This window comes from Drosophila teissieri, chromosome 3L, assembly GCF_016746235.2.
Source record: "Drosophila teissieri strain GT53w chromosome 3L, Prin_Dtei_1.1, whole genome shotgun sequence".
Taxonomy (NCBI): domain Eukaryota; kingdom Metazoa; phylum Arthropoda; class Insecta; order Diptera; family Drosophilidae; genus Drosophila; species Drosophila teissieri.
In genome coordinates, this window is record NC_053031.1 from 13,522,959 (window position 1) to 13,549,182 (window position 26,224).

Consider the following 26,224-nt stretch of genomic DNA (forward strand, 5'->3'; position numbering starts at 1 on the left):
TCGAAAGCTGCATTTATTCTTTTAACATCCCTTATGCGCAAAACTCGTAAAAACCCTATAATACTTTTTCGAGCCATTACATCAAATCGTTTTAGAGTAAAAGCCCAGACGCAAATAATATTCATATTATTATGACAGCAAGGATTTTCATCTGTCTGCACAGGACAAATAAAAATATTGTATTTCAATTGTCAATTGAACTTAGTGCAGCCGACGAGAAAACCCCAGTAAAAATAAACGAAAATGTAATCAAATCATATGAAAAAGCCACGAAAGTGGAGTGCCCACCCCTCCAACGATATAAGATGGCTTCGATGGATGTCATCGGTTGCGTCGACGATTTGCAGTTTGAGGACCCATAAAGAGGAATTCGAAGCATACTTTTTGGGGCTGACGGATTTCCCAACTAAATATCCCCGTCCTATATACTCGTCCTCTGGCTGTTGCCGTTTGTGGCTTTTCAATGGTTATTGATTGTCTGGGTGTCATGTGTGTGTAATCCAAAACGGGCGTTGCCATGTAAGGCGGAACGGAAGCTTTTAAGACATTTGCCCTGGCCACCCCGACAGAGAAAAAAACAGGGGGTTAGTCGATTCGGTTCAAAAAGGACACTTAAATTCCAAGTATTCCAAATTATATGTAACTTTCTTACTCGCACTTAACTTAGTTTAATAAGAATGAATGAAAGTAAAGACATTTAATACAATATTTTAAAATTATTTATATTTTAAATACACTTCTAAGACTTCACTTCTAATTTTCTCTGTGCATGAATCATTCGAAATGTGAGACCCTCGTGCTGAGCTCCTTGGCATTTGCATTACACACAACAAGAGGAAGAAAAATAAAAGGTTTTGCTCCTTCCAGGCAAAATCAGAGCACATAAAAAAGTAAGACGCGTTTTCAAATATTCCAAACACAAAAGCGGCTTGGCAAATCCTCGAGAGCTAAGCAGCATATCACAAACGGCTCACCAAGAAAGCTTCCTGCAGGACACGGCTCTCCGTCTGACATTGCAATGGGAAAATAGGAAAAGCGGGATAGCCGACTAGCGAGAGGCATGGGAAAAGTGGGAAAGTGGGAAAATGGGAAAGTGGTAACTTGGAAACGTGGAGGGGTGGGATGGCCAAACGTTGACAGTTGAACATGCTGGCGCTGAACGAAAACTTTGTCATAACTTTTGCCGAATTAAATTTTGCTAAAAGTCAGCGCAACGATTCATCTTTCGCGCTCATTGTTTCTGGCATTGATTGCACTTTTTGGAGGGGATGCCTGAAACTGCAGCACGGCTCTCACTTCGGCTTAAGTTGCAAGGATGCGCCTTTCTTTTGGGCTGATGCTGCAGAAACTTCGACCAGGACCAACTTATGTGAAGTAGTCGAACTCAAATAGACATCTCACATTGTATTTAAGGCACACAATGTTAGTTAACAATATCTCCAATAACAGATGCTTTCTTTTGAAAGGCAATACTTATGTGTTCATCTTAAGAGCTCTTTAAACATGCGTATTAGTATAAGTTTTTAATTTGCTTACCAATTCTTCCCAATTTAAACTGTAATTTCATTATAGTAATATAATGTTATTCTTGATGTAAATCAATTTCCCAGAATTAATTAAACTGTATAACAATTTTAAATATTTTAACCTCCAAACCCCCCTTTTTCATTTTCGCACTCAATCCCTTAAAGCTGTCTTGAGTCGAAACCAATTCATTGCCCCAAATGTCATATTGAAGTTAATGCCGTGATTTCTGGTTTGTCATTTAAATGCTGGCTCGAAATCTGATGAGTATCATGCGAACCCGCATGTCAATCACTGAGATTGAGCGAATCTCCGGCCCCACTCCAAATGTGAATAATACGGGGGAGTCGAAGTTGAAGCTTCGGCTCGGTGGTTGGTTTGATGGTGGTTTCTTTGTTGGATGCTAAGCAGCTGCACGTGACTCCCAAAGTGGTTGGCCACACCCCCTCCACCACCATCGCCCCCATATCGGTATCCGAATCTGTCTCCGCCTCTGTCTGCGTTTTGGCCTTTATCTTTACGGCTCGCATCACACACAATATACGGACCGCCCGGTACCCCACCAGAGTTTGGTCCCTTCAGGTGAAAGTTTAGCACACTTAAAGTTGCCTCATTAGAGTCGAAGTGTTTGTCCAAGGAAATGGTGCACAGAAAGAAATATTGTCAAAGCAATTGATTTAAATATATTGAATGAAGCAGATTAAATCAAGTTTTGAAATGAAATGATTGAGGAAACCATTTAGGATTTCGCTATTTCTTGTAAAGGAATTCAGCTTAAGATACTTTTCTCTGTACATCTTTAGTAGACAAGCGTTCTAGCTGCAATTGCTTTGTGGGTGTGCGTGTCAATGGGTTTTTATGCTCCAAGTGGGTGAGAACACACAATCAAAGGTGTTGAGAATTAGCACAAGTTTAATGAAGTATCCATCCAGGGCCGCATCCTTCGCCTGCGATTATCTGGCATCGGTGGGTTTGGTTGCTGGCGCACTAAGTAGCTGCTAACCCAGCGAGGCACTTTTTCCCTCTTGCCTCCTAAGTGGATAATGCATTTCCTCAGCCAGAGAGGAAACAGCAATGCTGGAGCGACAACCGGCAGGACCAAAGGAACTCAGGCTGGGAAAGCAAAGGAAAGCAAAGGAGTCGCACGCACTCACAGTGACTGGCAGACAAACTCACTTAGGCACTCGGACTCCGCCAGACAATTGGCTGAGCAGGCGACAAAGGGAAAATTCGAGGTTGAGATACTATCAATACTCACTCTTAAGAAATCACTGAAAATGTGATGGGGCAATGAACAAAAGTTTCTAATAAAATGTAATATTTTATATATTAAGGTAATTATGGTAAAAGTATTATAAAGCTACTTTTCATTTGTGCTCAAATAGTTTTATAAGCCATGCTGATTGCCTTTCTAGAAATTATCCATTTGGCTCAACTTTCCTCCAGTAAAGACAAGGCATCTAGATACAACTAATAATTTGTATAGGTAAAACATTTAATACTTCTCCTAATAAATTCCCTTTCAAAGTCAAACAAGTTCGACCAATTTGTCGCCTGTCCCTATGTACACAGCAAGAACTGCAATACGCTTCGTTGCACAACCCATCGAGCAACAATAACGAAACACTTAATTCGTCGTCGTCTAGCGACGTCATCAGTAACATTCCTCAGCTCACCGACACCTTTCCTGCCCCGCCCCGCCCCTTTGCCAAATCCCCGCCCATTTAGGCGCACACATACATACACAAGTATCGTTGGCAACTGCAAGGGCACCCGCAAGGTATGCTCTATAAAATGTTACTTAAAATGCCACAGCATTGCCATCGGTGCCACGCCCACACCCACACCCACTCACTGCGAGTTGCTTAGCCGAAAGTTTTGTAACGAAAATTGCTGTAGACAGTTGAGAAAAGAATAAAGGATATGGGTGTGGATGCAATTTTGGAGGGGAAAAATATTCGCAGAGAAGTTTATTCACTTTTGGAGCACCATTCGTCACATCTTTGGTAAAAGTAACAATTAGCCTAGTGTTCTACAGCAGGCCATTAAGATGCAGCCTTCTCAAAACTTTGGGAAATTATAGTTTCACTGAAAGCGAGACCATTTCTTTAAGTTCAAGAGCTATAAAATGGCTAAATTGGCGACACTAGAAGAAGTGGTCTAGAGTTTCCTTTCTTTCTTCTCGCAGTTTGCTGCTGCCAGTGCACTTGACTTATAAGCTGCCATATATATTGGCTGTGTAGGGATAGAAGGGGCGGCGACACGCCCACAATACGTTCGCAATTTCACACACATACGTGAGGTAATTTTAAATTGTTTTGGGCAAGTTGCGATGGCACACTCCTTGTGATTTCGGCTCGCCCCGAAAGTATGCAATGATTTTTGTTTCAGCTTTCAACAAACAAGCACAAACGTTTGTGCTTTTGTTCCATTTACGCATTGGCGAGCAATGAGCGCAAATTAAGCGCATCTGGCGAAGTTGGAAAAGAGCAAGAAGCTGCAGCGGAAAAGATTCAAAATGGATGCCACTCACATACACACACACCCGCTACAGACACACATAACAGGGTCCTTTGTCGTCCTCGAAGTCGTCTGCTGTTACATCAGCTTGAAAATTAGTTGCTACTTATATGCTTCACTTAGTTTTTCTTAAGTAGCAGGGATCAACTCATATGTGTAAGTCTGCCAGCAGGTGTATGTCATGCTTGGAGATGAGAGCGTGAGACAGGACCTTCAGAAGGTTCTGCGATCTAAAGTTTACAAACGAAATGCTGCTTTGAATATATAGTTCAGCTTACTCATCTTTCTAAGACAAATCATGTCTCAAAGATAATCCTAACATTTATAAGAGTTATTCCTTATATTTTTGCACAGCTATCGAATATCAAAATAAATTCTATATTCTGTTTTGTATATATATTTAATCGTAAGTCAAAGTCATCCTAAGTAGCTAAGTAAGCTTTGTTTTTATTACTTTTAAAATCTTAAAACTGCACCTGCAGTCGCGTTTTTACTGCGATTTTTCACCTCTGGCCGCATCGCTATGAAGGAAATCCCCACTGACTTCTACCCTCTTTTCTCCACCGACTTGGGGATTATTTTCTTTCTCCAGCTGCATTTTGCACCCGAGCATTTTCTACTTAAGAGAGTCTGTCAACGTGATTGCATGTTAGCTGCTTTCTCCTTAAACTCCCGACTGCTGCAGAGGGTGGGGTGGAGGGGGCTTTGTGGCTGGAGTTGCACTTAAGTTGGCAGCCAGTGTTGCAGCATCAACTTAAAGAGATTGCTTATAAGGATTTGTGATACAAGAAGCTGCAGCAAAGAAAAAAAAACACTTTAATCAGTTTCTCTGTGTATATCAATTATAATTTTGCTTTGTACTAATTGCCTAATTAAACAGACACATAAGCGAACGTGACGAATGCACTCGAATTTACCTCGACGCACTCGAATTGGAATATTGTTTGTTTGTCGCTCTTTAAGTTCATTAGTTTTGTGGCACGTCACTCGTTATGCTGTTTATTGAATTATGTGCAAAGCACGCAAACAGCCAAACAGACAAACAGAGAAGCAAGTAAATGAATTTCTCCTCGAACCCCCTAACCCATGCACTTTGTCAAAAATGTGCTCTTGTGCTGCGCTATGGTTTATTAAGCATACGCCCCGTATGGTTTATATGGTTTATATGACGCACAAGCAAGCCTTTTATATGTAATTAAGCCGCCGCATATGGAGACCGCCCCTCGTCCCCTTGGCTGCGCTTATTTTCAGTAAGTTTCGCCTTTGTTTTGTCATATTTGCATTATTCCAATTGCAGAATCACTTTGTCCTGTTTGTGTGCGCTTAATAATAGGTGTGCTTGGGTGCGTTTCGGCATCCCCCGAATTATCCTGGGGGCTTTTGACTGTGAGTTTAATCCAATTACATGGAGTTGCCACAACAGTTTTGGGCTGACGTGGGTGTGGTCCACTAATTACATTAGCTAATGAATTGAAATAGAATTAAATATTTATTATTTATTTGCTTAGATTTGCACTTTGTTGCAATTCATTTCCCTCATTGTTGCCTAAGCCGTGCAAATAATTGTTTAATGGCATTTCCCATTTATGGCTTAAATTGAAACATTTTCGGTAATATTTATTTTATTTATTAGCCTTCGATTTTTTGGTGTTGGGCATTTGTGTGGCCATTTAAATCGGTCCCATTTCGCGGTTGGCCATAGATGGGCATTTGGTAATCTATAGATGTGCCTATACGCCAGTGTGCAAACGGAAATCGTAGCGATGTGGAATCAACAAGCTTCCCGCAAACCCAACGACCTTAATGAGATTTAATAATGCCACTGAGTTCGAACTTAAATATTATGTACTAAAATTAATCGATTTGGGCGGTAAACAAACCGCTTACATTATCCGCTTTTAATCCTTTTCCTTGCATTGCGTTTCATAGTTGTACTTTACATCCTATAAAATCCTCTTAACTAGGTATCTATTGATAAACTGACTAAACCGAAATACTTAATCTTAACATATTCTTGCATTATTATTTTGATGAGCCTAATATAGTTTCAGCTTAAAACTGTTTTATGGGATTTTAAACAAACCCACCACCATATTACTTGGAACATTATTCAAAGTTAATTGACTTTTACACACTTATAAACTATTTTACGCAATTAAAATACTTTAGTATGATTCCCATAATACCAAAATGCAGTTCATTTAACAGGAGCAGCGAATTCATCTCCTTTTTGCCTTATTATTTGCTTATCCAATATCTGAATTGGCCTGAATCACGTTGTCCGCAACCACCGCAGCGTTTAAATTCCCTCCACTACATCGCACCACCCTTGATCACTTTGCAAAACCACACACACAACCACCCACAGAGTCGACTTAAAGAGCAGAGTGGTTGGGACTGGGACTGGGATTGGGATTGGGATCCAGGTCAACGGGTTTGGAAAGGGCGGAGAACCTTTCATCATTCAACACTCGCCATGTAATGACTTTGGTCAACAGAACTCATCAACGATATGTCAGCTTACCCTTGAACCGCCCAACCACCCAACCACCCCGTACCCCTCCCTTTCCGCCCAAAATCCCCGGATCCGGGGGTTTTACTTGGGCAACGGGCTGCGGTCGCCGCTGAACGGGCGTACAAAGCACTTAACTCGTTAGCGGTTATCGCTATATTGGTAAGCCAACGGCAGCGCGAACAATAATTAAACAAGAGCAGGTGGCGAGCGACTTACACGACTTGTCAACCGAGATCAGGAGGCCAGAATCCAGGTTAAAGGCGAGCATTTGGTGTTGGCAATTTGCAAATGATTGGTTGATTGATTGATTGACCCACTCGTTGGAAAGCCACAAATCTTAGTCAGAAATGCTCCGGCCATCGGCAACAGATTGTAGTTTCAATTAAGTGCAATTAATGCGATTAAAAGAAGTCTGCAGTTGGCTGATTAAGTACTAAGCCGACCGGATTCAATGTGAATCTGCCTGGCCAACGGCTGGCAATTGGCCAGCAAGCTAGCTGGGGAAAAGGAAAAGTATAAATTATAAAAGATATCTGACTGGAATCGAGGCTAAATCATCGCCGCCCCTAAGTGCATGTTTCGCCAGGGTAAATGAGTTAGGGGCGGCTGGCCTGCTAATAGACTCCACTTAATGGGATATTAAGCCACGATGCTGTGAGCAACATGAAAAACAACTAGCCAGATTGAGGGAAAAACTTGCCAGCCAATAGCACACATGACTCAACACACAAAATACTTGGCCAAAAAATGCTACAGCCCAGACTCCGAGGCCGGAATCGGAGGGACAAGAGTTAAGGGACCACGGACCACCAAGAGCACCAATAGCACCAAGAGCACCAGGAGCACCAGCAGGAACAGGACAGAGGACGCGTAGCTGGCATCCCCGGAATAAAAATAACAAATATCCTCAGTTAATTGAAATTCCTTAACTTTCTCAATTAAACTTTCGTGCAATGCTCTCAACTTTTGTTTGGGGCCCGAGACGAGGGCGAGACTTGGCTCAGTCTTTCATTCACTCCCCGAAAAAAGTACATTTCCCCCCCCTCGTGCAACGTGGCGTATGAGCAATGGCTGCAAAGACGAGTGGCGAACGTTGAACGTTGAACGTGGAACGTTGAACGTGGGCAACCTGTGGGCGTTTTTCGTCGCAACTTTATGAACTTTCCGCTGAAGAAGATAGTGTGCAACTTCTGTAAGACTATTTGAAGTATGTGCAAGTAGCGGCAACAACAATAACTGTCTGCTTAGTGCTGAAAAAAAGTGGATGCAGCAGCAAGAACAACATCAATAAACAAGCTAGGGAAGTAGCAACCTGCAGCAAACTTTTACTAGAGATGGCAACCTTGAACTCCAGCTGCAAATTATATAAGCATACTGGTCAGGTTATACTGAATTTTCAAAAGTCAAGTTGTTATCTTCATTAACTTCTAATTTTTTTATATAGCTAAAGTAATCTTGTTAGTTTGAATGGAGCATGTACTTCTGTTCGATGTTATACTAAATTCAAAGGAGTTTCTTGAAAGTTGGCTCACGAATCACGATCCCATCACCATGTACCAGTGGCAAACACCAGACAAGGTCTTCAGGGTGCTCAGACCCACTCGCTATTGTTGCTGTTCTCCTTTTTCTGTCCCGTTTTAGGGCGTTAGTTTATAAAAAATGCACAAAGCTTGGCCGTGTTAAGAACTCCCCCGCCGCCCACTCGAATGAGCTCGGGCCGAAAGTGGCTGCCTTACGACGTCTATGGCTCATTCTTATCAACTTTTGGCCGTGCTTATAACTTTTGCCAGGAGGCTGGAGCAGGGAGCAGGGAGTCGGCAGAAGGACTTTGTTCGCTGCACGCGACAGAGGCGAGTCCTGGCAGCCAGGAGCCCACCCACCCGGACAACTTCGGCTAACAACAATAATTGTTAATAATGTTTATGAAAAGTTGCCCCGCATCGCTGGTATCCGCCATCGCTTTCTTCGGCTCCTTGTTGCCACTTTGGCCACAGCTTGGCATATCTTTGGGTTTTGTTCTGCCGACTGTTGCTGGTCGAGAAATTGGCCTGAACGGCGGCCAGGAGTCCGGGCACTTGCTTAAGTTTAATGATATTTGTTTATTTATGGCCAGTTATTGTCAAGTTAGTGCACAAAGCAGATTGCTGCGAGGCCACTTTGCCTGAGCTGCGGCACAAAGGAGCCGGAATTCTATGGGTCATCAAATAAAATGGAAGAGGGGTCTTCCCATCGCCGGATCAGGGACCATCATCTATCAACGCACATTGAGGTAGATCAAATGCTCAAGGAACTGACGCACTGCCTCCAGGATGCTGCCCGCTCAAAGGAAGTGTGTCCTGCACTTCAATTTAAACCGTAAGCCAGCTCTCAGCTCAGCCGGACAAAGTGGCAGTGGACTACCGGATGGGTGGTGGACTTCACCTTTGTCACAGCATTTGACATGACTGCCCCACCATCACTTCCACTCCCACTCCGCACTCTCCCAGCATCCGCAGCAAATACTCGGGACAATATCTGCCAGCTGACGCGAGTTTCCGCTTTGCACTTGAAAAAACTGGGTGCAGCAAATACAAAAAGCAGAGACAACTATTACCAAAACAAATATAAAACAATAAATGGGGTATTTTCTATTAAGCTACATTTACAATGAGAAGGCTTCCTTAAACGCTTTTTAAATTTCAAACTGGATGTAGTAACAATACATAGCTTTCTGCTGAAACCCAAATTATAACTTAAAACTACAAACGGAAATTTCAATGCACCATTCTTCAGAGCATAAAAGGGCCCCGAAAAAGCAGCTATGAAGGATAACTGACGAAAGAAAGGGAGCGGCAGGACATCGAAAGACTGTTGCTTGAGCCGGGTGCCAAGTGTTCAATATATCAATCAAAGGTGTTGAAAATAAATGAAAAATGTGTCGAAAGTTTATCATTGGCAGCGGAGGGGGTCGACCCGACCAGCGGATTTTCCATTTTCTGCCATTTTCCAAGGGCAACGACGACGACGACGACGGGTGTAGAACAAATGGTGCGTAAAAATAAAGTGGCATGGCAAGGGTGGTGTCTCACACAGGACATGGCAACTTTTTCCAAATCGATTAAGCTGCGACAACTTACCTGCTCCAAGGAGCACTCCTCCTCGAACTTTCCCTCTCTCCGCCTGCTCACTGGCTCACTGGCTCACCGAATTTGCCTCGTCCTTCGGAAATGCTTAAAGGTTATCGTTTGAAAAGTGAAAAGGAATTTTCTAACTCTGCTCCTTATTTTGCTTCTGCCGACTGACTGGCTTTGGACTTGGTCCAAATGCTCCCACAAGGCCAACCACAAAAACGAGGCCCTGGGAGCGATGCATTCTACCTTATGCAGTACTGCAGGCAACTATTTTCGGAAAATCTGTCGAAAATTGTTCACTTTTGCCCACTGGCAATAAGCCCCAGAACACAAATAAGTGGAGGTGGAAAGGAAAAACCATTTGGCAGTCAAGCCTGGGTCCAAAGTTTCAAAGTAACCAGCAAAGGAATAGTATTTGGCTCCTTAAAGCTGAAGCCAGAATGCCCTTCAGAAAATGGGGGGCATAGGTCAAAGGCTGTATTTTACTAATAGATTTCAATATGGAATATTGTAGAATACATCACAGACAAAAATCAATTTAAAGAATGTGCAACATTTTCATTTATTTCTGCGTTTGACAATTTATTGGTTACTATGCAGGTCTTTGATTCACAAGACACAAAATAAAAGAAGATATATACAAAAAGCCTGCAAACAACTATTTAAGGTTTTCAATATGTTGTAAATATTTATATTTTTAAAGGATTTTATTAGGTAAGACCACATTTATATAAATATAATATTATTAATTAAGTTTTGTAGTAATGTGGTAGTAGTAATGGAAAGGAATCCCAATTTCAACAAAATAAGTTTCTGAAAATGGAAAAAAAATTTACTTTCAATCTTGAAACCTTTTTTCCAAGAGGTTATTGTATCCAAAATCGTCCAACTTCCAAGTGCCAGAACTCTCCATCAAATAGGGGCCACAAAAAAGGCAGGAGCAACATTAAGCAGCGGTAAGTTATTGGCCAAAGTGTAGCACAAATTTCTGCTGACTGCTGCCAGTAGCAGGCCAAAACCCCACCCCACCCCCACCTCACCCACTCACCCCTTTTCGCCACACTTCCTGGCTTAAACGCCCCACTTCACTTAACTTTCTGCCGATGCTGTTTCCCTTTTTCCTGTTGCCGCTCAGTGCTTTTAGCGTGGAAATTCCCCAGTGTTTTGCTTTTGGTCAAGTATGATTGGAATTTTATATGGCCAAAAGGTTCGAACTTCGAGCATCGACAGACGACGACGATGCCGTCAAAATGGCCAACACGTAAGTATGTTTCAGTGAGCCAGAGCAGCGGGTGGTGTTTGACTTTTAGTTTGGTCATTGGGTGGTGAGCTCTTTGGCTCGACGGCTTTTGCAGAGCAAAGCAAATTGTTACCGACTGCTTTCTGGCATTATTATTAATTTATGTACCGATCGAAATCAATAAACTAGTCACGTTTGTGGCACCCCCAAAACTGGCCAATTCAATCCCATCGGCGACCGGAAATGAGCAGCCAGCGAAAATATCCATTCGCAATTTGTTGCCGCCGATTAATGAAGACCCCCAAACGGCGAATGAATGAATGAAGCGAAATCGAGCGAAAGAAATCGGCTAATTTATGTACACTTATCAAAATGGCGCTAATTGAAAATTAGCCTGTTATCGTGCAATTATCAGGATGCGTCCCTTCTGCACATGTGACTCCATTGGCAATTCAGTGGCGTTCTTCTCCGCTGCTCATCAGCCCATCAGCTCATCGAGGGGAAATTCAATTTCCATAGCCGATAGATAAGCCAAAGTCGGATGCGCCGCCCTACGCCAGGGGCTTATATATTTTGATTTGTGCGAACAGAGATTTCCGGGCGGCCTCCCCAACTCCCGCGCAGATAAACGTGGCTAAATTAAGAGGCACCCTTCGCCAGATCTCGACGCAGTTAATAGACCATGGCCACGTTAAATTTATGGCCAATAAGCGAGGGCTCCAAACTGCGGCTGGAGGCACGGAGCGTGGATTGTTTTCATAATGGTGGGGCGATGATGCTGCAATTGCCCCAACAATGCTGAAACGGACTTAACAGATTGTCGGCGATGATATGGTTTTTAATGGGAAATCGAATGGGGGATGTGTTCACTGAACGGTTATATAATTTAAAGCAATAATATGTAGCCATTACTTACTTGGAACAGAACACCAAATTTTAAGATTATTTTATTTATCTTAAACGGCGACTTTACTTTCAATTGTTTCTTTTCCATGCGCCAATGCTTTTGTACTTACTTTTTAAATATACGAGTATAACCATCTTGCAAAAGGATATACAATTTAAATTGAGTATTTTCTGCCCCAAATTATCGCATAATCTTTACAATGAAAATTTTAGACCGCAAAGAGAAGATAACTGCACATGTTTTTCCCATCTCCGAGCACCGACTGCTACATCCTATAGGTTTTGGGATAACCCACCCACCTTCTTATCCATATCGTTATCTGAAAACGTATTCCATAGAATGTGGGTGAGTGCGTGTCCGCTCGTGTTTACACGGCCTATTTCACTCCTCTTGGCCAGAATGCCGACAAATTGGACAACTTAAAGAGCTCATCAAATTAACTACATGCATCTGCGGAACTTTTGGCCATTTTCACTTGCTCTACATATTTATTATTATCTTTTTTGCTATCCGGGTGTTTGTGTGCTTTGCTCTGTGCTCTTCTCAATTTCATTTTGTCAGTTTTTGTTGGTCCTTCCTTCTGTGTTATCCTTGCTGACATGACATGAACTGTAGTTTATTTATTATTTCTCTGTGCCTCATTCTTCTTTTGGCTTCTTTTCATTTTATTTATATCCTTGACGAATGCAAACATGTTTGTATGTGTGTTTGCGAATCGGGTCATACACTTACACACACACACACGCACACACACTTATTTGTATGTCCTGTAGTTTATTGTCAATTGTTTGTGGCATTTATTTCGCAATTGTTTTCCTTTATTTTGTCACTTTATTTGCTCTGCCGGTGCCTCTGTGCCAGCTTTTGTTCATTTATTTATTTATTTGATTAGTTTTTATTGCATGACAATTTTTCGTACACATCATACAAACTGCTTCTGTTTTCTTCGCTTCTTTTTTTTTACAAATACTCGAATGCAGATATTTCAAAAGCCTATTGCAACAAAGAGAAGGCATACCAATTGCAATCCAATTTAAAAATATTATATTTATGCCTTAAGAAGGGTTTCAGTTAAAGTCCAATAAAAATTAAAAATGTTGTTAAAGTATAGGAAATATTTCTAAAGTCCTAATTCCTTGCTTTTCTTGTTATGTTTTATAAAATGTGTAATTTAAATTAAGTACCAGTCTTTTTAAACTTTTTTAAGCCTACTTTATTGGCAGTTCTTGGGGAATTAGCATTATTACTTAGAGCGCAGATAGAAAACCATTGGTGTTCAAATTACACACCCGTTTGACCCATTTGCTGTGCGAATAATTCATTCATCGTTTGACCATCATTTAACCATTTCAAAGTCAGTTGCCGGCAAGGACTCCATCATATGGTCTGCACAAACACAATAAAGGTCCTTCCGCAAAGATCTCCAACCATTTACCCCATTTGGCTGCAATGGGATTGCATTACTTTGACTGCAGCATGGTGCAGAGGTGGTCGGTGTTCAGAGTTCAGTGTTTGGGGCTTGGGGTCCACAAGCGGAACTCTGGCTGTCAGGACAGCCATCCATCCGATGTTATTCGGTCGCCCAGTTGACTCCTCGCCCCACAGTCGATTGAATTGCCATGCGGCACGTGCAGCACGAATGGAGTCCCTGCAATCGTCCTGCGCATACAAAAGGAGGCCTTCGCCCAGCCCGCTAAAAGCTGATGATGATTGGGAGCAGCAAAGGGTGGCCGGTACACTGAGTGAAAAAAATCAATATGCTTTAAACTATGATTATGCAAGCATTGGATATTTCACAGTGATTAAAAAGTTTCTTGCCCTTGTAAATGCTTTTACTGAAAATGTAAAAATAAATCCTTGAATCATTTGTATAACAACCAGCCATGTCCTTTTTCTTGCCTAAAACCAATTTTGTAGTGCGTCCTAACATTATAGTTTTAATCAAGTTAAATTTTATATTATATTATATATTTTTATTATATGTAATACTTTTTTTGTAATTTATTTTTATATTCGTTTGGTATACAAATATTTGAAATTTTACAAACTTATTCAATAAACAAATTAAAATAGGTATGTAAAAAGCTTTTGTTTAAAACCAAAGTTTAACAACTTTAATTCCACATAATTTTGTATATACATTTTTTTTTGGCGTGTAGGAAGCGGCTCTAAAAGGTGGAGATGGTCGCAGCTTCAACGCGTGGCTTCAACTCAATTATCAAACTTTTGGCTGCCAATCCGGGAACTCGCGGCAAGGACCACCTGCCAATGGATCCCGAATCTCCACACTCCGCACTCCGGACTCCGCACAGACAGACTGAAACAGACGTGTGGGTTCGAAACAAACGGAAATGGATTTTTGATTGAGTGCACAATAATATGTGAAATGCATTTTACAGACCGAAACAAGAGCAATGTAGCACACAAAATGAAACAATACAACTCCGTGAGTGGAGTTTAGTCGTGTGTGTTATTTATTATATTTTTGCATGAACAAAAAACAGATTCGCCCACCTCCAAAAATAGAGCATTTTAATTTGGACCGAAAAGTTGCAATTTATTTGCTAGTCCGTCCATCATGAAAGTCCATTTATTTCATTACAAAGTGCATAGGTTTTGGGAGTCCCCCCACTTCGTTTCTCACTCCGCAGGATATTCTTCTGTCTGATGGCTCCTTTTGGCCAACCACTTTATGGCGTATTTTTGGCCAATTTACTGGCCTTATGGCTAACAAAGTGCAAACACAATGACGATGGAAAATTATTGCGTCGTTCATTCGATTGGGGACTATGAAAAAGTTCGCCCCACTCCGACTTGACTTTTTCTGCATTTATAATTGGAAAATTACAAAGGGCGGGTCGTAAAACGAGCTTAGCTGAGTGGTTAGACATAAAAGCCATAAAACAGTTAAGAATATTTAAGCGATGCCCTTTTAGTGGACATATAAAATATGCAATTTGCCTAATTGGAAAGATAAAAACGATTGCCCTTCAAACCGTGGTAATTGCAGGAATTTTATAAATTGATTTGTTCATATGTGAACATAAACCTAATTTCGAAAACTTTAGCCAAAAAAATATGTATTTGCCAAAATGGTTATTTATTCGCCCTGCTTAACCAAGAGTAAATTCATTCCGAGACAGTTGGCCAAGAAGAAATCGTTGCCAATTTCGACCATTTCCCTATGGCCAAGTTTCTGTAGCCAACTTCTCGGGGCAATCGCCGCAGATCGATGTCTGGCACTGGCTGACTGAATCTCGGTCCAGAGTCTAGACGTCGTCTAATGACAAACGCAAACGCAAACCGCAAGAGATGAAGGACATTGAAGGAAACGTTATGCAAGGCAGTCGGAACCCGGAGCCAAGTCAAATGGAAATGCCGTGACTCCCCGTCTGGCAGCTAGATAAATAAACTGAACTTTAAATGGATGCAGCGACCCATCGATGACTTTCCAATGGTCCTGGCTAATTCCGGCTGACCACACTTGAAACACAAAATGCAAAGAGCCGTTTTACATTTTCACAACAATGTGAGCAATTTAAAAATCATATCCAATCAAACAGATACAAAAGAACAACACAACATTTATTTCTCAATATGTGTATTGTAAAAAATAACTCATTTATGAAGGACCAAATAAATCTATACCTTTTCTTCGAAATTTCGGACTTTCTCCATATAAATACAATTTTTGTTGTAATATTTGAAGTATGAAATATTTCTTATGACATTTATCGTGAAAAATAAAACGTCTGGTGGACTGTTAAACATTTAAACAATTATATTTAATTTTGTAATACCCTGAAAAGTTTAAAATATGTTTTAGAAATAACCGAATTTCTTCATGAGCGAGTCTATGACATTTTTTCTTTGTGTAGAAAAGATGGAGCAGCAGAGAGATATGAGGGCCCTTACAACTTCTGTTGGGAACTGAGGCGAAAGAATATCTCTCGAATCGAAAATCATAAAATGCAAGCAAAATAAACCGAAAAAGTGGCGCATCATCATTATTTATTCCACATTCCCCCTACCCACTACCCCCCAACCACCTTGACCACCTTCGACAAGAGACTCAATCAATGACGACATCGGCTTTTAAATTTGCAGGGCCAAGAGATGGCAGAGCCAAATTTGCATAGCTAGAAGAAAAGAGAAAAGTGGAGCCAGACTATTGAGAAATTAATATGCAAATTTCTGCCGCTAGAACTACGCATTGTTCCCATTCAAGTGAAATTTCTCAAACCAAAAATGTTGCCTTCTCCGCTATAAAATAGAAATGCCCAGCCAAATGCGCTTTCAGTATTATTATTAAACACGAAACATGAAGACAACGTGGAGCTTTGGTTGCGGAGGTGCGTTCTGTGCGGAAATTGTGGTATACGATGTGGGTTAGGTCTTAAGAAAGGCCTTATGTGAAAGTAACTTTGTGAAGTGAAAATGATACAAGGGCAGCTCTTGCGTCCAGAAAACCCAAGTGTTAGCCAGAAATTTCTAGGGGGACAGGGTCGTCTTCTTGCCGCTTTCCATCGAATGTGCTTCTAGAACCATCCAAGATGTTGGAGAATTCCACGAAGGATATGCGGGTATCCCCTGCTGAGTTTGGCTGGAAAATCGCCACAAAACCCAGAGGATCTGGGCGAACGGCGCTAAGTTGGCTGCCATAATTGAGGATTAAGCCGGCTGCGCGGATCGGAAATCTGGCTAGTCATAAAGCCATAAACGAGACGGGGAAATTCCCGGCGACCCGGATCGCTTAGAAAAACCGAATGAAAAGCCTGGTAACGGTTTTCCGTTTACGACATGCAAACGCGTGACTGGCACCCGCTAATTACCTGGACCAGATCTACCTGGGCGAAGGATCTACCTGCCCAGCTGATCCTTTAAAAGGACCTCACCCCCTGAACGGGACATCATTCACTCCTGAGACTCACAACTAACAACACACCATGGTTGACCAGCTCAAGCCTAGCCGCAAATCAGAGAAATCCAGTCGCAAGTCGGGAAAGAGGCACTCCGACAAACCGCACAAGGTGAAGACCCACGATCCGCTCAAGAAACAGAAGAAGCGGGCTCTGAAGAAGCTCCGCCGCAAGTCCGCCACCGTGAATTTCCCGTACCAGCTCTTCCTGTACCGCCAGGAACTAAAGCGGGCCAGCGCCGACTTCTCCTATCTCCGGCTCTCCAAGGCCAAGATAGTGCTAACCTCCCAGCTGATCGCCAAGAAGATGGGCAGCTGCAATCCCAATTGCAGCGTGGACGAGCTCAAGGAACTCAGCCGCGAGGTGCAGTTCCAGAAGCGCCTCTGCCACCAAGTGGAGCGACTGCAGCAGTTCCGGCAGCTCGGTCTCACCGAGATGATCCTCAACGGCAAGAAGACGACGCTGTAACCTGTGGAATTTTAAGGGAGCAAGCAGGATTGGGAGGGCTGTTAGGCTGGGATTGGGCATTATTATAAGTTAGTCGGTAGTGTTTAGGTTGTAATATTTTATCAAATAAAATATCACATGGAAATTGCAAAAAATATCTTTTTTTTTTATTTAATCGATGGCAATACTCTTACCAAATGCCTTAAAATAAAAAGTAATAATAGTAGACTTTTAATGTGCCCTTTAGTCTTGCTCCTCTGTGCGATTGTGTGCTCTGGTCAGAAAGTAACAAAATCAAACGACAACCAGGAGATCATCAGAGTGAAGGTCTTGCCGCAGTCCACCTCATCAGATCCCTCAACTGGCTCCTCCAGCTCCACGACCGCCTCATCAACCACCACAACTCCCAAGCCGAAGAGCAGTCCGACAGCCAAGTCCGCAATAACGGCACAGGAAATCGAGGAGGAGGACGATAACTTCCACAACGAGCGTCTTCCCGCCTTATCGGAGGATGAGTACAACAACCTGAGTGAGGACGCCAATCCGCTGCACTTCCTCAAGCAACAGCCCCTGGATCTAGAAAATGAGGAGGTGAGAACATATGATCTCTATTAGAAAGCTATTTCTGAACCACTGTCAAAGAACTCTGAATAGCTATAATGGTTATATGGAAATGTTACTTTTCTACATCGTGTGTAAAAAGCTATATTGCTTGCTTTTATTTTCTTCCGCAGGTGCTACCAAAACCTGAAAAAACAGAGCTGGTATGACGATAAATTATATAGTTTGTTAGCCAAATATTCAAAGTACTAACACACTTTTGCAATGGTTTTAAAACTAACTGATTCAAATATTCCGCATATTTTGCCTTTCTTACACATCTTATGATTGTACTTTTTCCCCAAAACTCAAATTAGTTTTCATGTTTCTATATTTTTGGACCCCAGCAGAAGCCGGAATCCCAAACCGAGAGTGAGCCAGATTCGCAAGTGGTGGCTTCACCATCCGCCGGTTCACCCATCTACATAACCATTCCAATCTATATCAGCACGGGTGGCAAGCTGCCCATTTCGTTAACCATTGGAGATCAGGAATTGTCACTAAAAAAGGCCAGCAAGAGGAATCCCTCCACCAAATCACCGAACTCATTCTTCAATCGCTTGCTGCAGCAGATTGAGCCTCCCAAGAGACGAACCACCAATCGCCATCGCAGCCAGCTCAGGAATCACGTATATGCGATGAAGGACAAAAAGGATGGCAGGATTCTCAAGGATTTTCTGTACAACCCAATGCAGTAGACATTTTCGAACACAGATTATGGCATACAATTTATAGTTAGCAATAAATAAATGACAATAAATAGCTGAGGAATGATGTGTGGATCCTAATTTCTAGACTAGACAGCATTGCTGAGGGGAGCTGAGGTCGAAGTGGCGGACTCCTCCACCTTCATGGTCTCCTTTTCGGAAACAACAGCAGGGATCTCGGCTTCCGGGATCTTCTCCGCGTTCTCACCCTCGGGCTTCTTGATGTCCTCGATTGTGGTTTCCGTTTCGGGAATGACTGTAGTTGGAGTTTCCTCCTCATCGTCGTCGTCGCCAATCACCTCCTCAATGGCCTGTTGGATGAAGTGCTCGAACTGCTGGAAGTACTGCAGGGCATTGTTGGCCACCTGGGCGGTGGGCAGATCGGTGGTGACCTTCTTCAGGGCATCCCGAATGAGCACGAGCACGGGCTTTCGTGTTGGACCGGCTTCAGTGGTGGCATCCACCTTGTGACCCTCGTTGGGAGTTTCGGTGGCAGCCTCCTCCGAAGGCTCCTCAGTGGTCTCCGCCTCACGACGTCTCCGGATCAGCGAGTCATCGTCGTCGTCGTCCTCTTCGTCATCATCATCCTCGCTGGTCTCCTCCTCCACCTTTTGAGCCTCGTCCTCCTCCTCGTCGTCGTCCTTCTCTTCACTGCTATCGGCACTGGAGTTCACCACCTGAGGATCCTGCTTTGAGACGGCTAACTCCTCAGTGGTATTGACTTCCGTCTCTGCCAATGGAGCTGCACTAACCGAGCAGGTCAATACGAAAAGAGCGGCTGCAATTGGAAGCAGACGGAAAGATTAGCTAAGACGCACAGAAACCCAGGGATTAGCTCAGCTCACCGAGGGCCAGGTAAATGGGTCTAACCATTGTGGTAATCCTTTGCTTCCAGCTGGCTTCGTAGTGGACTTTTGCAGTTTTGCGGTCTTTATGAGCAAATCCAGCACACTGCTTTCGCTTTTTATAGCCCCTCCAAAAATGAAAGTAAATGCGAGCAAACAAGGCGATCCCAAAACGCTCCGCTCTCTGCGAGATCTGAGCCCGGTCTTTGGTTTCTGGTCTCTGGTCTCTGGAGCGGGCTACCAGAGTGTTGTCCAGTCGCTTTTACTGCACCCAAGACCCAGCTCTCTATCTCGGGTTTCTTTCCTCCCACCTCGGATCCCATCTCATTTGGTTTCTTTCTTTTCGCTGGGCCTCTTTTGTTTACCCGGTGGCTTACACAAAACCCCAAAGAAACCGAAATCGCTTATTAAAATTTTCGGTCTTTCTGCTTTCTGGTGACTTCTTTCATAAATCTGTAAATTTGACGTCTGTAGTCTCGTTGTTACTTCCATCTGTTTGTCTGAGAGATTAACGCCTTTTGGCAACCCCAACGGCGCAGTCTTCAGCTGATATGCAAAACTGCTTACAAGATCACTTAGTCCCCCTATTTTTTGGGATTCGGTCAAAGCCCCAATTATGTAATTGGACACACTTGGCGTCTCGTCTACGACTCGATCGCCCCCAACTAATGCACCACAGATCGGATCGGTTAACTTTCTAATGCTAATGGGAAATTTGAAAACTTTTCCATGGAACTGCTCATTCAAAATCAACAAGAAGTGATCACGAGCTGGATGACTCATCAAAGTGATGGTGGTAATAATAAATGCAATTATGGATGGGTTGATTAACTGATAATAGCGGATACATGATCATTAGAGAGCGGTGGTGATAAGTACTCAAAGGTATACATTTAAATAAGAAAGATTAATGATCACTGCTGCAAAATATGTATGATATTTCAGTTGAGCTCGCTCTAATTAAGACCACAAACGCTGTCCATGGAGGTGATCACTTACGCAGATCAAAGATCAACGGAGATCGGCGGAATAACAGAATGACAGCGCTTGATTGGACGTGGATTTCCTGCGAGCGAGCGAGTGCAGCTGGCGGCGATCGCGGTCAGAAGAACCTCGTAAAATAACAACCAGATCACCGAACCTTTCCAGATTGACCCAATTTCGGAGAACCGGCTCGAGAAGCTACCCGAGCTTGGGAGGCTGGGCGTCGAATGGAGGGCATCGAAGGTGTTAAATACACACAACCAGTTCCAGATCCGAGCCATTCTAGATGGCTAGATGGCTATCGCTGGAAAGGGTACGACCACAACCACATGAGTTTGCATAAAATTTCACCAAATACAATATACACCAAATAAGTTGGCGTACTTTCGTTCGGACATCGAGACATCGCGAAGTGTAAACAAATCCCGAGAAGATGTGGAACTCTTTTTCAGAGCTGCAATGGGCAGAAAACCGGTAAGCCCCTAAAGAATTCCCCGCCGAGTGGCTAAGACTGGTACTTAAGCACCGCTCGCCAGAAGATGCGATCAGTTGTTGTGGAGTCGAGCAGCTGACCAGATCAACATGAGGCCATACCAAGTAGTTTGCATCGTAGGTAAGTCATCGTACCCATATCGGAGCTGACCAGTTCTGGAACTTCCATAATTAACTGGTATCCACCCATTTTCCTCTTAGCTGTGGCAGCTCTGCTGCTTCTGGAGGCGACTCCCGCGGATGCGAAGCGGCGCAAGCACAAGGGATCCGACCACCACAATGAAAAGTCCGATCCGCATAAGACCAAGACGAAGACCAAGTGGTCCAGCTCCACGGATCTGGCTGGAAGCACCCAGGTCTCCACCGAGGAGCACGGCTACTACGTGAAGCGCACCTATGCGGCGCCCGGAGAGATTGACGCCGCACAGAAGCGTCTAAGTCCGCCCTATTTGGCCATTCCCATCGCCTGGTTCAGCTGTGAGGCTGTGGGCCAGAAGAACTGCCAGACCTCCAATTCCGCGGCTATCAACAGTGCCGCCCAGTCCTTGAGCGAGGGCTATCTGTGCGACGATGATTGCCACGATCTCTATGAGCCCATCTGCGGCAGGACCTCCTCAGAGGTGGCCGTCTTCTACAACAAGTGCAAGCTGGGCGTGGCCAAGTGCCGATCCCACGGTCTTTGGACGGACTTTGCCTACTCCGAGTGCCAGGAGAAATATCCGCAGGAAACTGCCTATGCCGACAAGAAGTTCCGGGCATCGCCTTATTTCCGGGACGCCGCCATCGTGGAGCAAATGAAGCTGGAGGAGGAGAAGCGTAAGCAGGAGGAGGAGCAGCACAAGCTGGAGAAGGAGCAACACAAGCTGGAGAAGGAGCAGAAAAAGAAGGAGAAGGCTGAGAAGAAGAAGAACGAGAAGGACAGCAGTGAAAGCAGCGAAGAGAAGGATGACAAAAAGGACAACAAGCAGAAGGATCCTCTTGCCCTGCTTCCACAGAAGCCAGTGGAATCTCCCCAGAAGCCAGTGCCAGTGGCAGTTCCTGTTCCTGTTCAAGTAGCCATCCCAAAACCAGTTCCAGCTTTGGAGCCTGCCAAGACGACCGAGGACATCGCCCTGCCCCCCATGCCACTGAAGGACACTCCCACGCCCAAACCTCTGGAGATCGCGCCCCTTCACCAGCAGACTCAACCCAAGGCCAAGGACAACGATAGGCTGAAGTACCACGTAGCTTAGATGGAATTGGCTATACAAATCTCACCTAATTATAGTATTTATTTAATTTATTACAACAAATAAAATTCAAAATAATTCTAAACATTTCTGTTTGAAACACAAAACGGGTTCATTTAATCAGGGTCAATATGTTTTGTAGCCTAAACGTATCTTGTACTTAAGTTTTGATGGCTTCGTTTCTTCGCCCGACAACTTCTTTTTAAGCTGCGGATGGGCTTTCTATGTTACCATACAAGTACAAATCATAAAAGGTCTGATTAGCACTTTTAGCTATTCTATTTGGGATCGGAACGCACCTTTATTTTTCCCAATGTCGATAACCAAAGTTTGTCTTCTTATTTGCTATGAGTAACGAGGTCGTTAAACTTAATTATGGAAATGCATGTTAGACTTAAATAGTTTTCAAGTTGAATTCATTTAATTACTGAAATATGTGTATTGCTCAGTTGCATTTTCATACCTTTGTCCTTTGAGTAGATTTCTGTAGCACCCATTTATAAATCGAAGTAGTTTTAGTAGCTAAATGTTGCAAATTTTGAAATAAGAACGAATACAACTTTTATCTAACAATCGAGGGGAAACTTATTCTGTCTCTTCAAAGAGTCTTCAAAAGTAACGGGTATAACAACTCCAACTTTATAACTCTTTCAATCAGATAATTTTTATAACTTTCTTAGACAAAAATGCACCTTTTTGTAATTAAATTGAGAAGAACTCTGAGGTGATGCAGTTGCATTGAATCAAGTGCATTGACCCCCAAAACAAGTTCTATAAACTGATTGATACCAGAAGCTTGAAAGGGCCACCAGCCATTGCCAGGCACTAAACCTAAAAACTAATTGGGCGTGGGATGGACAATGCAACAGGTTGCCGTTGGGTTGCCTATAAAAGCAGCGGGATTTGTGTCACTTACCACAGAAGTTGAGCAACTGCAATGGGAGCCACAGGTGTCGGAGTTCTAGTCTGGAAGATTCTGCTACTGATCCTGCTGAGTGGAGGTGAGTGGAGTTTTGACATGTTGTACTAAGTTTTCCCTTCCTAGTTCTGCTCACCATTGAAGCTGCTCCTGCCGAGGTAACCGAAGGAGTGACCCATCCGCCACCCGAGCAGTTGCAAACGGAGTCTCGATCCCGCAAGGACGAGGACCTGGACTTGGAAGAAGACCTGGACGGACGCAATGCCTATATCAACAATCAGTTTGTGCCCAGCGAACCGGCGGAAGTCCTAGAGGATGAGCAGAACACGCCGCTCTACGAGATCCTTCAGAAGCAGATGGAGCAAGTGCTGGCCTCGTCGGCTCCCAATGACCCTATCTACGAGCAGCACCGCGAGAAGCAGGAGCGCCGCGACCAGAAGCCACCACACCAGCCAACGTACTTCTCCGGCGGAGATCGCGATGGTGAACTACAGGACGACTACGAGGACGAGGAGGATCAGACGGATCAGGGCTATCCGGCGGACCCCGAGAAACCGGACGCCGTCTCAGGTGCTCCCGAGGATGAGGACGCAGGCTACCAGGCACCTTCGTTGAGCCTTCCAAGCAGCACCACCCGCAAGCCGTACAGGCGACGCAGCACAACCATATCTCAGCCACGAACCACCAGAACCAGAACCTCTGCGCAGCCCAGAACCACAGCAAGACCACTGAACCAAACCAGCACCACGGAGCAGTCAACAACTGTGACCACCACCACTCCTCGGCCCAAGACTAGTTCCAGTATCAAGCCCAAGACAACTTCCCAACCGGGCAACAGTGCGTCTAGTGACCCGCAGGTTTACCAGCACAAGCGGCGCATCATCTTCAAGACCATCTCAACGGGCTCCCAGTTCGTCAACTCGCCCATCGGAGACCTTATGATCAAGTTCTCCATCGGATTCGCCAAGCCAATCACTCCGGGTGGCGCCACCAGCACTACGAGTCCACAAAGTTCCTCCAGCGAGGCTTTACGAGCGCTTTCCCAAAACTTGATTCGAAATTTTGAACTCCAGAAACTAAGAAGAGCGAACAAAGTTCAAAAATATTAAAGAGACATTGTGACATTCCAATTGAATTTACTTTCTAGTTTACTAACAACAATTCATTCGAAGACTGAGACCAGTAGTAGCTAGATTTCGAACGAAATATATTTTTAAGAGCACTTAGTTCTCCTAATTCAGCAAAGTTCGAAAATTTCGAATAGTATTATAAATAGTAATGCTATTCCGTAGGCATATTTCACTCACCACAACAGCAATTGTTTGTGCCACGAGCAAAACATTTGCATAATCGATATGGAGCGAGGTCTGCTAGAATTATTCCAGCGGCAAGCAATCATTGATCACCAAATTGTTGAAAACAACTTGAGATGACGCCATAGGAATATACATAACCAAATCAGAAAATTTCTTCCGTCACGTACGAGAATTTCGAGACAATGGCAATGTGGATCTCCACATGCATGGTTCGTGTTTAATGGAATTTATACACACAATAGAGGTGGACAGTCGCAGTAACAAGAAAGTCATAATCCGTAGAGGAACATGGTTAGCTACCTTAGTGTAAATATAATCTAACTGCCTTGGCTATTCGCTGCCCAATCGTTGCTTTCATCGAGTCTCTAAAGTCGCTTAGTTCGCTTGGCGATATGTAAGCTTCACAAAAATATATATATGGAGGGTATTCACTGGCGTTATGAAATGATAACTGGCTAACAATGGAGAACGCCTGTCTACAGGCTTAATGAACATGGGTTGATGTTAAACATGAATTTTGATCTTGTGAGGCAGCCTTTGAAATGTTTGGCTAGTGAATACCGCATCACGCATATCCTAATGAAAAACACAATCAGCGCACGGGCCAGAATCTCTGGGCCAGGAGGGGAATGGTGACGCCGGTGACGATGCTGGAAATCAGGTTGACACTATGGTTGTCCAGGATGCGCAGTCCGCTCACGTGGCGCACTCCCTTCCCAGGTGTATCCACAATCTTGCCTTCCTCATTGATGCCGGAGAACTGCAGCACACCACCCAGCACAGAGTCCAAGAGGGACCCGAAAAGTCCAGCGATGCCACCAAAGGCGATGATGGGCCACTGCGGTGGGCTAACCAGAAGCATTTTGGCCTCCACCGTGTAGCGAACAGTGACAAAGTAGCCAAAGCCGACGAGCAGACCGCCCAGCAGACTCACCACGACGCCGGGCAGCGAGACCCCACCATTGGTACCGCGCGGCACCCGCCGCCAGGTTATGATAGACACTGGATCGCGTTGCGACAGCACAGATCCCAGTTCACTCGACCAGGTGTCGCCGTTGCAGCAGGCAAACGCACTCATCACGGCCACACCCAGCCAGCTGGATCGGTATTCCCGGGCGAAGTCCACCGCCCGCTCTCCACTGCCGCAGTCCAGCAGATAGAGCAGCGCCAGCTGTGCGGCCATGCCTCCGTTGCAGAGCACCTGTATCCAGTTGCGTTGGCCCTCGCCCTCGCGGAAATCGCTCTCGAAGCGGCGTTTCATGTGCGCCCGGAACTTGGTGGCCCGCGAGGAGCTGAAGAAGAACACCACCAGGCTGGCGAAGAACGGATGGCTGGCGATGGAGAGGATGAAGGCCACCAGAATGCCCAGCGCAGCTCCAGATCGGTTGACGCTCCTCCGGCGCAGAGCCACCGTCATCAGGGCCAAGGGCGCCAGTGTGGAGAAGAGCCAGCGCACCGGCGGAATCACCCGGGACTCTGTTGGATAACCTTTCGGCATTAGTTGACCCCAGGTAACGTTCGCATGGCGATCCGTATCGCTCACCCTCAAAGTCACTGGTCCAGAACTTCGACAGCGCCACATTGCCCAGCCACATGAACAGCGAGAGCGGCACGGAGAGTCCGCAGAAGAGCACCGGCATCCAGTCACGCATCTTGACAGCTCCAGTATACGACTTTCCTGGGCGCTGTTTATCGCCACTTTCTCCGGCGGAATTTGTTTATTTTGTTGGGGCAGTGGGGCCGTTGGACAAGTGTTTGAAAATGCCAAATGCTAATGTGTCACAAGTGCGGGCAACCTGGCTAACCGTTCACCGAAGACTCAAACCATCCCGTTTTTATTGACGTTACATTTTAAATATAATTACTAAAGAAATGATTTTCTATATTTAAAGTTGTTCATTACTTTTATTCATATTCATTTCATATTCTAGGTATTTGAAATATTCTTTA

At 44.2% G+C, this 26,224-nt stretch overlaps 6 protein-coding genes across 8 annotated transcripts; 4 read left to right on the forward strand and 2 right to left on the reverse strand.

The window, feature by feature from the left end:
- Positions 1-16,137: 16,137 nt before the first annotated feature.
- LOC122617776 lies at positions 16,138-18,493 on the forward strand. 2 transcript variants are annotated; one of them, XM_043793761.1, is made up of 4 exons: positions 16,138-16,168; positions 17,430-17,773; positions 17,917-17,946; positions 18,130-18,493. In XM_043793761.1, exons 1-4 carry the CDS (start codon positions 16,138-16,140, stop codon positions 18,478-18,480), a joined length of 756 nt encoding a protein of 251 aa, XP_043649696.1. In that variant the 3' UTR covers positions 18,481-18,493. The 2 variants fall into 2 exon arrangements, with proteins under 2 accessions (XP_043649696.1, XP_043649697.1); XM_043793762.1 differs by having other exon boundaries at positions 18,133-18,493.
- LOC122617777 lies at positions 16,763-17,203 on the forward strand. Its single transcript, XM_043793764.1, has one exon. It carries the CDS (start codon positions 16,763-16,765, stop codon positions 17,201-17,203), a length of 441 nt encoding a protein of 146 aa, XP_043649699.1.
- An 85-nt stretch (positions 18,494-18,578) lies between the features above and the next one.
- LOC122618016 (guanine nucleotide-binding protein-like 3 homolog) lies at positions 18,579-19,362 on the reverse strand. The gene is made up of 2 exons (XM_043794139.1): positions 19,335-19,362; positions 18,579-19,267 (listed from the first exon to the last, which is right to left on the reverse strand). Exons 1-2 carry the CDS (start codon positions 19,360-19,362, stop codon positions 18,579-18,581), a joined length of 717 nt encoding a protein of 238 aa, XP_043650074.1.
- A 1,529-nt stretch (positions 19,363-20,891) lies between these two features.
- Positions 20,892-22,042, forward strand: LOC122617802. The gene is made up of 2 exons (XM_043793789.1): positions 20,892-20,931; positions 21,012-22,042. Exons 1-2 carry the CDS (start codon positions 20,901-20,903, stop codon positions 22,040-22,042), a joined length of 1,062 nt encoding a protein of 353 aa, XP_043649724.1. The 5' UTR covers positions 20,892-20,900.
- Positions 22,043-22,976: 934 nt separating this feature from the next.
- On the forward strand, positions 22,977-24,067 carry LOC122617843 (proteoglycan 4). Its single transcript, XM_043793856.1, has 2 exons — positions 22,977-23,040; positions 23,085-24,067. The coding sequence occupies exons 1-2, from the start codon at positions 22,977-22,979 to the stop codon at positions 24,065-24,067; spliced, it is 1,047 nt and encodes a 348-aa protein (XP_043649791.1).
- A 371-nt stretch (positions 24,068-24,438) lies between these two features.
- On the reverse strand, positions 24,439-26,074 carry LOC122616886 (transmembrane protein 19). Of its 2 annotated transcripts, none has more exons than XM_043792469.1 (2): positions 25,818-26,074; positions 24,439-25,762 (listed from the first exon to the last, which is right to left on the reverse strand). In XM_043792469.1, the coding sequence occupies exons 1-2, from the start codon at positions 25,924-25,926 to the stop codon at positions 24,867-24,869; spliced, it is 1,005 nt and encodes a 334-aa protein (XP_043648404.1). In that variant the 5' UTR covers positions 25,927-26,074; the 3' UTR covers positions 24,439-24,866. The 2 variants fall into 2 exon arrangements, with proteins under 2 accessions (XP_043648404.1, XP_043648405.1); XM_043792470.1 differs by having other exon boundaries at positions 24,439-25,750; positions 25,818-26,069.
- Between the last annotated feature and the right edge of the window lie 150 nt (positions 26,075-26,224).